The sequence below is a fragment of the Etheostoma cragini genome, chromosome 17, assembly GCF_013103735.1.
Source record: "Etheostoma cragini isolate CJK2018 chromosome 17, CSU_Ecrag_1.0, whole genome shotgun sequence".
NCBI lineage: Eukaryota > Metazoa > Chordata > Actinopteri > Perciformes > Percidae > Etheostoma > Etheostoma cragini.
The window spans coordinates 20,667,010-20,678,407 of record NC_048423.1 but is presented as its reverse complement, the minus strand read 5'-3'; the positions used below and the strand labels follow the sequence as shown (position 1 = coordinate 20,678,407).

The following is an 11,398-nucleotide window of genomic DNA, read 5'->3' as shown; positions in this document are numbered from 1 at the left end:
GCTTACTGTACGTTCCACTTGACACACCACTACAAGATGACTTGACAGATTTGGCGGCACAGTTGATTCTTGATGCCGCTAACATTAGCACATAGTAGTTTGGATGGCAAAATGATTGAAAATGAAGAAAACAGAGATTCCAGATGTTCCCAATCATCCTCGGCCTTATGTGAGAGAGATGTTTGAGATAGTCAGGTAGTAAGTAATCAAGAACGATTCCTGGCAAATGTTCTGCGTAACGCTAAAAGTATGGGGAACATCTTAATAAAGGTTTGTTTAGTAGGCTAATTCAAATTTTATCCTTTGTTTTTTTTCCAGAAGCCATATTTGAGCACACACGCAAACATGGATATTCCTTTAAATGTGAAGGAGAATCTTAAAAAGAGAAACTGGATCTGTGGATAAATGATCATATCTTTCTACTCAGTCAGAATCTTATTACTCTGGAGTCCCAGTCTCTATCACAATAGTGAAATGTGTGATGTTTCAGGCCTAGCCTATTGGCAGACAGCCTTTTAAAATGTAGCCAATGGCATATAGAGTGTGTTTTCCATGTCCAATGAAGTTTCTCAGTTTGCAATCTAGAAACATTTGTGTGGTGGAGGTAGCTTTGCATAAAAATGGTTGTCATTTGCAAAGCTAATATTACTTTTAGTACATTTTCAAGCTTGTACTTTATTTTTACTTGAATAAAGAAGTTCAATCAGTACTTTTTAAGAGTATTTTTAACACAAGTTTTTTTTTTAACTTTGGCTTTCATCTACTTCTCTCTCACTACTGCAACTGTCCCTACATCCTTCAAAACCACTACCATTACCCAAATTTTGAAAAAAAACCTGGTGGGGACCCAACCAACTTCCACAACTTCCGTCCAAATCCAATCTACCCTTCATCTCCAAAATCCTGAAACTCCATTCTCACCTGTCCCACAATAACATGTATGGACAGTTCGAGTCCAGTTTCCGCCTTCCCCATAGCGCTGAAACAGCACCCGTCAAAATTACCAACAACCTCCTTACGGCCGCACCCAGTTCATTCAACTCAGGTCTTTTAAATCCATTCCCTCTTCCGTCATTACCCTTCATCATTTACCTGCTCCCCCTCGGCAATATCTTCAGCAAATTTAACATTCAGTTCTACTGTTACACTGATACACCCAGCTCTACCTCTCCCCCAAACCCTTGGATCTCTGAAATAAAAACTTGGCTCTCCCGAAACTTCCTTAAATTAAACAGTAATAAAACCAAGGTTCTCCTTATTTGCACCAAATCCACTCTATTAAAAAAATCAACAGTTTTTCTTTTCACTGTTGATGACTGCTCCATCTCACCCCCTCCATTATCCTTTTAACCCCACCCACATCAATAACATTACCCAGTCTCCCCATTTCCACCTACGAAACATCAATCGCCTCCGCTCCACCCTTACCCTCCACACTGCCGCCATCCTTGTCCACAGTCTTGTGACTTCCAGTCTGGATTACTGCAACTCTTTCCTCTTCGGTCTCGCACACAAATCCCTAAAATGCCCTATATATGTATACCCTGTAAGGTGCCCTTAAATGAAGAGAAAGGTGCTATAAATAAAAATGTATTATTATCTTAAAGAAACAATGATTATTCTGTTTAACTGGCAGCCAGGTGGTCATAGTTTTAAGGTTTTAATAATTAGGCTTTATCCAAATATTCTTTCAATGGGCAGGTATTTGATTTTCAAATTTGGGATTCGAAAATAAAATAATGTTTTTATTAATTTTTCAATTAGCAATTATTTTCCCATTGATCAATTATTAGCAATTTACACATAATTTCAAGGTTAAAAAGTTAAAATCTTTATTTGTTAAAATTGTTTAACACTTACGTCTATTGAACACAGCAGAAAGCCATTTATAACAGGTACACCGACCAGATGCACTTAGAGCTGACTGTTCCTTGCACATGGGTGGCAACACATGTATGGTGAAATAATATTCAATATTTGGTGACATTTTAAATACTCATCTGCCTGCTCTTTGATTTGTTCTGAGAGCAACAAGGTTTCACAACGGGTGTGTCACTGAGGCTACATCCACACTGCTAGAACCTGTAGAAACATGAACTGTCTTGTGGTGAACCATGGGCTTCTGCTTAGTGCTATGCTATTAGAGCTGCCAGGGGAAGGCTGCACTGACATAGCAATGTGGCCCCAAGCCAGAGAAAACAGGAAAGGGAGAGAAGGTAGCCATCGCTAATTCCTTATCTCAACTACAGTGTTAAGTAGCTAAAGAACTGAATAATGTGTAAACTACTGTGGGATATGTGATAAGTTGCTAAAAGAAGGAGTGAGCTATGAGTGCTTGAGCAAACGAGTGCAGGTATAAACGTATAGTGGAAATCGAAATGAAGAATTTCAAAAAATTACCTGGCTTGAGCTAGATCTGCATGGCTACTAGCCCAGCTCTGGCTACCAGTAAGCAACACAGTTGTATTAGTGAAACGGTAAACAGAAATGGAGCATCCCCCAGCACATCAGTGTCTTTTTGAGACAACCAATCCCAATATGTAGAACGCATATTGGCAGGTTATTACCAGTGACCAAAACCAATTAATCATTGACATCCCTAAATGAAACATAAGGCTGAATAAAAAAAATTAATCGCAGGAGGTAATAGCTGCACAGTCATTGCTGTCAAGAGATGCAAAGAGCAAACAAAGAAGGCCTCCAGGCTACATGGATGTGTTCCATCTGCTTAGGAGGAAAAGGGAGGTTACACCAGAAAGAAAAGTCTCAGCAAACACTACCTCCTGTGTCACGACTCCCACAAGGCTGAGCTTGCCCCCGGTGAGAGAAGCCTGAGGCATGTGACTATGTACAGCTTACCTTTTACAAGCAACGACAAGTTCTTATTAGCTCCACAGAACCTCATAACTCTACCTGAGCAGAAATCACAGACTACGCTAGGTTAGAGGATGTTGGAAACACATTCTGTTGTTTTGTGATAAATTCTATTTACAGATCCAAAGAAACAGAAAACAAAGCCTTTTGTATACGTTTCTAAATTTGAGTTGTCTTTCTTCTGTAACAAGGAAACACATGAATCAAGTCAATAATCTGACCACTGTTCCATGGTCTGCGTGCTTCCAGCCCTGAGTCTGCAAATATACAGACAATATAGCCACCATATTACTGTAAATAGTAAACAACTGTATTTTTCACTTTTTTTCCAATTGTTTTGTATTTTACAGTAAATACATAAAATACTGTAAATGGAAGTACGGTACCTTTACTGTAAAAATAATTCACAGTAACTTGCTGGCCAATTGTGAATTTTACGTTAAATTTGTTAAAGTGTAGGAATTGTGGTAGCTTATGTAGCAAAAGGTTTGTGTGTGGTGCTGTTGTAATTTTAGATTGAATTGTAATAGGACTCAACTGAACCTGGTTAATGATAGTAGAGACTCGCAATTCGTGAGTCAATTTAAAGAGTCGGGTAAAAGATCTGAGTGAATCACGACTTGAACAGGTCTAATGTGGAAATATTTTTTTTATAGATGTGCACTTATACATGCCCAGAGACAACAGATGGGAATTAGCACAGGTGCAATACATTTATTGTACGTTGCCCCTGATTCAAATAAGCCAATAAATTAATGAAAATTACAAGCTTTTGTGTCTCCCGGGTGTTGACACTGAGAATTAACACTGAATTTGAGCAAGTTCAAAATATATTAGTAGAGTTTTATTTATTGTATTTAGCATCTGAATTTGGTATATTTATTTTTTAACGTTGAACTTTTGATTCTGTCTTTTTCTAAATAATTTTGTATAGTTAGTGAGTTGTTGGAAGTTTGAAGAGTAAAATTTAGAGGCAAAAAGTGCAGATACATAATTTCAATGCAGTCTAGTCAGTGTTAAAAATGGCACAATGGCGTTTTAATTTCAAAATCCATTGAAACAGATTAACTTCCATAGCATGTTTCAACATTTTATTATTCTGTGTATTTCCATTGATAATCAAGCAAGTTGACTCATGATACCGTTATCTCGCAAAAGCAATGTGACTTTTTCTACAGCCCTATTCACAAGCCTAAAAAAGACGTTGCAGATAGTGGGCTTAATTGCTAACTAAGATCCAGCACATAGACAGCACATTAAAACATTAACCTTACCAATCATTTGTAGTACAATTTAACAAAACATTATACTGAGGGAAAATATGTGTATGTTGATTTTGAGTGCTATGCATTCCCACTAACCTGGAAAAGTTTTAAAAAGTAAAATGATACAGCGTGTTGCATAAATACAACATCTTGTAGTGGGGTATCAAAGGCAGAGGGGGCGCAGGGTTTGCTAACATTAGCTGCTTGTCTCATCTGGGGTCTGTTAAACAGTAAATCCAGTGCCCATAATGCTATTTTCCAAATTACTGTAGCTGTCTTTTTCCACTGGAAACACCAAAATCAGCCCGTCAGGCTTTGTCCCCGTTGGTAACTCTGCCTGATGAGAAAATGCTATACTTGTGCTGTTGTTTATTTGGTTGTCATGACTTTGCGAGTGATGACATCATGTCCTTGTTCCAGTTGCTCAACCTCAAAAGGGGAGAGAGAGTGGATGACCGTTAGCTTGAGTTAAGGTTAGGATATGTTAGAAAATTCCTAAGGCGGCAATTATATAAGAGGAGCGGGCCACTAAATGTCTGAAGCCAAAACAGGGCATCACCCACGTAACATGTTAATGTCAGGTGGGAAGTCTAAATACAAGTATGAATGAACCCTGACAGTCACCTGATCCTGTTGCATTCAGTATGTGCCAACATGATTAATTTAACACAGGATACAGCTTTGCTGTCAATGAGGATCTTTGTCTATGGCATCGTTCACAGTGGCACTGCCTAAGCATCTGTTATGCTAACAGTGTAAATATATTATAGATACAAAGCTGTACAATAAACTATACATGCCTAATCATCACAACTAAGTCCTCAGGAGATTAAGGCAGACTACAATAAATAGAAAGTTTCACATAATGGAGGCCTTTGTGTTTGCCACAATAAAAGGTAGAATTGGATATGGGGTAGCACCTTGGATTCAATGATATAAACGATTTTTCACAAAGCCCCAAGTGAAACTGCCAGTGTCTCAGTTTAATCGTTAAATGCCTTTTCTTTCTTTCTTTTTTTCTTTTTTTGGAATGTTACAATAACAATAAAGTCATGTGGAAAGCTAAAGATTTTTAAAGATAGCAAAGCTTAACTTTACAGAGAGCAGAATACATTGTTGGCTGCAACAATTACTTAAATGATGAATCATATGCCGATTATTTTTTGATTAATCAGTTGGTCTTACATAATTGAAAAGATAAAAAATGCCAATCACAATATACTACAGACCCAATGGACATCTATAGTCTTGTTTTGTCCTACCATCGGTCTAAAACCTAAAGATATTCAATTTACTATCATGTAAGACATGAAAAACTGCTAATTCTCACATTTAAGGACATGGAGCCATTAAGTATCCATTAAGACAATTGTGTTGAAAAGTTAGCTGAACAATAATTTAACACACAACAATTAGACTTAATGCCAAAAATTTGCTTGTACCAGCTCCTCCAATGTTGCAGGTGTGAACTCAATATCTTTGACTTTTGGAGTGTTTGTTCGACAAAAGAAAAAAAAGACATTTAAAAAATGTCACATAGGACTTAAATACTGTTTAAGACATTATTTAACAGTATCTAACATTATATAGACCAAATAACTAATGGATTAAATGATGACACATTAATTTTGAAAATAATCATTAGTTACAGCCCTAACCTGACTTTACGCTGCTGATCTGAGCGCTGCTGATCACATAAGCATGAAACAGCTACAATCTTTATGGGAGATTGCAGCATCATAGTAATGTAGTATTAGAACAAGCATATACAGAACATACTGTATTTAATCATTTAGAGCTGTATTTAGAATATAGTACTATATTATTATACAGCACGCATTTCTCTTGCTAAGCATGACAGCAAACAACAAAAGCCAACAAAACACCTAGCTACTAAAGGACATAGTGAACACATTGCATAAGTGTAAAAGTCAAAGTGAGAGTCTTGTGTAAGCCTAGTCTTCCGTTATAATGTGTATCCATATGAGGCAGCATGTGAACCGTTATGGCACCTTTACTGTGAGAAGCTCAAAAGAGAGTTAGCGTTGTTATTTCAGGGAGTGGTTACCACTGTGGCTGGAGGGTTACGCTACATTGCTAACGTTATTTTGTTTCATTAGCTAAGCCAACTGGCTGCAACTAGCTTAACGTTAAATAATAACAATATGCATTTTGACGACAGCCATGGCGGTGTCTTACGGTCATTAAAAGGGAGTAAACTATTCACCTAGCTAACCTATGACTAGTACTCGGCCAATTAACAGGCGGATGTGGAACCGTTAGCTTGTTACGTTAGCAAACTGAGTCAGCTGATATGGTAGTGGTGGTATTTACGCGTTTTAACGAACGTTATTAATTAACATAGCCACCCAGGCGAGTTAATATAGTTATATATATATGTTAATGTTAACTTAAGTTATAGGTTAACTAGTTAACAAAACTTGCAAACGGATAAGTTAGCTCACCCAGTATTTCTTTTCTCCTGTCGGCATGCGGCTGGTCCGTATATACCCAGTCGAAGTCCTCGCGGGCGACCCGATTCCCCATCTCTTTATCCCTATTTTAAACAACTTACTCGGACAAAGAGGTAGCTAACATTGACTGAATATCACACGGTCGTTTCAAAAGGAAACTCTGACTCTTGTCCTCTCCTCTATGGTCCTCCTCCTTTCCTCTATAGGCCGGTCTGGCTGATTTGCCAGAACATCAGTCACTCCTCCCCACTGTAGTCAGCTCCTCCTACCAGCTTCTTCGAAGAACGGAGAGTATAGGCCTACGCAGTTATGAACTAATGATCACTTTTTACCAAGTAGGCTAGTAGATATCCATTTAACTTTTTTCAGAAAACCCAGCAATAGGACTAAATACAAGCCATTTCATTCTAAAAGAAGAGGGGGAAAAAGGACATTAAACAAATAACTGTCTCTTTATGGATATAGGCTATTATATATTGTCTACCCAAAACTCATTAGACAAGAAACGATAGCAACCCAGGAACAGTAAAGTATTAGTTCTAGATTAATAATTTTTGAAACATGTTGTAATTAATTGGTGTATGCTGAGGCATATTGAAACCAGAGGATCATGTGGAGGCTTGGGGCAGGGGCCTAGCACAAAATTCTGGGCAATGTAGAAAGGTCTTTATGGGCCTCTCCCCGCATCCAGTTTTTTATTCTAGCATCATTTTGGGCCCTCCTCACACAAGGGCCTTGGGTACTCAGTCCCATTTCCACCCCCAGTCCAGCAACCCTGACTGGGGGGCCATCATCGTAGCCTACAGCTTGACGTCTTCACTGCCAGGAAGGACGCAATCCCTTTGTGAGGCAGCATCCTTCCTATTACCATAAATGAGCAAAATCATAGAAGAGCAGAAGGCATGCTATCAAAATGATCAAGACACTTAGGATTTTTGCTACATAAACAGGCCAGGATATTCCAAATATAGGCCCAAGTACTTTTAAAAAAGCACTCTAAATAACAAGAGTGCAAAGAAGAGTCATTCTGTGTTGGCATGGGGTAACGGAGGACTGTAGGTTGGGCCATCCTTTTTTGTAGAAGTATTGTATGGAATGTATGTTGCAACAAAAATGGTTTCTCTGTAAATTTGTGTCTGTTCTAATTTGAATGCTCCTCTGCACACTTACAGCGTGATTAGACCTAGCTAATCTTTTCGTTGCCTTTTCATTTACCATGTCTATGTGTCGTTGAGTCCACTGACATGTAAAAAACAAAGGCCGTACTTCCACATTCTAGCCAGATGAGGAACTATGAAGTTCTGTTCCATTTGGAAATGAGTAGCACTCAGAAATGGTTTTAGATATTAGCAATGCTGTTGGTAGATGTGGACAACTTTTTGTATGACTAGTACACTCTAACCTGGATGTTTTCCTAAGTTTTTTAGTACTGTGCTCAGCTGCAAAAATCTAACTCTGATCAGCTGAAGAAAATCATTTAATCTTCCACCTTTTTTTGGTCATTCAGAACTGAATAAGTAGGCCTTCTTTCTCTTACTGCACATCTTATCTTTCAAACCATTTAAATTCCCATTAATTCCTAACAGACGCCGTATGATTTGCATAAACAAACTTCCGCTGAAGGTTGCATTTACATTATATTGCAATATCTTCAAAGCTGTACAAAAGGTAACATTAGGTTACATTTGGGTGGAAAAAAATCTTAAATACACATTTTATTCATATTGAAAACCCCATTTGGAATATGGCAGAGTGGACTTCCACAAGAAAAGCATCAGTGTGTGTGTGTGTGTGTGTGTGTGTGTGTGTGTGTGTGTGTGTGTGTGTTAAAACACATATCAACTCAAGAACAGAGGTAAAATTAATTTAGATTCAGGGTAATTCTTTTCATGGCTACAAGATTTCTGATAGTGCTCGCTAGCTGCCCTGAACCAGATATAAAGAAATGCTAGGTCGTACTAAGGTGGGTTTCTATAAAAAATTTACTTTAGAACAGGTAACCTAACTTGATGTTTTATTAACTAGGGCTGTCTTAAACGTTCATTGGATGCTACCAATGCAAAAATGCCCATTTAATTTGATGTATACAATGTTAATAACAGCAGCTATCTATTAGGCAAGACATCTTAGCTAGCTTGCTAGCTAACAAGCTATAGTGCAATCATGAGAAAATGGTGCATTTGTTGATCAGATGTAAAAGCACATATTGATTATGTTCTGTATAAACAAACAGAAATATGTGAAACAACTTGTTTACAAAAGAAGTACCCCTTGCTCAGTAAAGGAATAAAATGGCAGCTACCTTGCTGGTTTGGTTTGGTACTTCTCAGGCACAGAGATCTCACGTTTATACTATAATAAAAATATATTTGTACATTGTACAACATTGCAGCTTTATTTGTTTTAATTGTGAGCTGAAACTTATTGTAAATAACTGACATTTAATATGGACACATGAGGAAATAAACAAATTATGATATAAAGTATTGGTGAATTGTTTTTTCTAAACACACATGTAAACAACTCACTTTAGGTAACAAGGCAAGTCAAGTCCGCTTTATTGTCAATTTCTTCACATATACTAGACATGCAGAGGAATTGAAAGTTTGTTTCTCACCATCCCACAAGGATAGATGACAAAAAAACTGATAAGACAAGACATTTCTATCACAAGAGTAGAAAAAAAGTGCTCAACAGATAGGGACATTTTTTAACACTAAGACAGTAAACAGCAACAATATTACAACACAAGATAACAAGACAAAAACACAAGAATGATATGATATGATGAGCTGTGGTAGTGCAAAAAGATGTGAAAAAGTGCAACAGTGCAACAACAGCAACTTCAGAGTAGGCCTGCACGACTAGTGCAAAAATATGAAACATGATAAAACTAAACAAATTGGCAGTACCAAACACAGATTGTTTTGGTACCTGTAGCACATTGTGCATCACCACAAGCCTGTAGACATAGAGGCTTCAATAAAGAGAAGGGAGAGCATTGCAGCGCTTATGAGCGCTTTGAACCTTTAGTATAAAATCAAGGCAGTATTATTAATATGAGCTAAATTGTTTAACAAAAATGTCTCTTCTACTGCTTTACTAAAACTGTAACTTAACATTTGATTAAAATACACTAAAAGACAACATTTATGAAACTTTTTACAAGATATGCTCAGGCAGTCTCCATGTTTGGGCCACGTTTACTGTTTTACTTAGACATGCATGTTGTAAACACTATAACTAATAACATAGAGCTACGAAAAGCATTGAAATAGTTATTAACGCAAGTAATATTGATCAATACTATATGCACGTATGAATGAAGAGCTCCATATAAAAGGAGAATGCCAAGTCAGCTCCTGACTTGTGGACCACTCATTAGATTCCTCTGAATCAGAGGAAAAGAATGATGTGTGGGTCATTAGTGTCTGTTGGCGACTTCAAAACAGCCAACAAATGAGCAAGCGACAGAGCAGAGCTCCTACTAATATGAAATGGTCTAGCTACACCACACATACATTCTAAGAAAGGAGGGGGAAAAACATGGAAAATGCTCTGGGTTGTTTGGTTGGTGGCTCTTGGGAAGGAACTTGTTTTGGTGGAACATTTACCCAACAAAGAAAAAACGCCACATTAACAGCCATAAGTCTGGATCCACGGAAGTACATTTCCAGGAGAAAGCCTGAAAGGATGATGTACTCTCTATTACTGTTCTCAAAATCCAAGCTTCCAAACACCAATAACTAGTTGCAAATCTCTCAAAATGGTGGCCAATGATTTCCATGTAGTACTACTACTAGTTTACTTAGTAAAACATAAAAAATATTCAAATTTTTTTGATAGCACACAGTATTAAATTATTTTCTTATTATTTCTTATTTTATTTTTTTAAATTGTTGACTTTTAAAACGCAATAATTTTGTAATTAGTAATAATAATAAGACATTTTATTTAAAGACGCCTTTCTTGGCACTCAAGGACGCCGCACAGGGAATTCATAAATTAAGAACAGCAAAACAAATACTATACAACAGCAAAACAAATACTATACAAGAGCAAAACAAATACTGTTGTCTCTGTATGTAAAATACTGTTGTCTCTGTATGTATTCAATACTGTTGTCTCTGTATGTATACTGTTGTCTCTGTATGTATTCAATATCTTCAATTATGTTTTAATACTATACTTTCTTGTTGGCGAAGACGCATGCTTTGTTTAAACCTAACTCTAACCAATAGGAAAGGAGCTCTTGTGTCCCTACCAATTAGAATCAACAGTTCTTTCTCCCTTATAATGCGACGACTTAATAGCAACAGCAGCTGCACTCTCGGACCGCTCCTTGTGACATACGCGGTAGCTAACGTTCTGTGTGAGCGTTAAATAATTTCTTCAGTTTATTTTAAGTACTAGCAAGCTTCAGGAAACATGGTGAGTATGGAATATTGGGACGTTTTCTTTTTGGTTTAACCAGGCTCACAGTATATATGTTATTAATCAACTATAAAGCAAGCTATCTCTTTATCGGCATTAACGTTTAACGATAGCTAACGCAATGTAAAGTTAGCTAGCTAACGTTAAAGGTTAGCTAGCTAGCTATACAGAGACCCAAAAATATGACCACAACGCTGTATGGTTTTGGTAGACTAACGTTCATTTTTTCCCCTTCACAGATACTCGAATATACACTCACCGGCCACTTTATTGGGTACACCTGTCCAACTGCTCGTTAACACTTAATTTCTAAGCAGCCAATCACATGGCGGCAACTCAGTGCATTTAGGC

At 37.3% G+C, this 11,398-nt stretch overlaps 1 protein-coding gene and 1 pseudogene across 1 annotated transcript in view; one reads left to right on the top strand and one right to left on the bottom strand.

Moving 5' to 3' along the window:
* degs1 (delta(4)-desaturase, sphingolipid 1) overlaps positions 1–6,905 on the bottom strand; it is a 13,944-nt gene extending 7,039 nt beyond the window's left edge. Inside the window, exon 1 of the mRNA XM_034899284.1 lies at positions 6,605–6,905. Within this exon, the coding sequence (XP_034755175.1) occupies positions 6,605–6,686 (82 nt within the window). The 5' untranslated portion in view covers positions 6,687–6,905. The remainder of the gene's footprint in view (positions 1–6,604) is intronic.
* A 4,130-nt stretch (positions 6,906–11,035) lies between these two features.
* Positions 11,036–11,398, top strand: part of LOC117960960 — a 3,209-nt pseudogene continuing 2,846 nt past the window's right edge.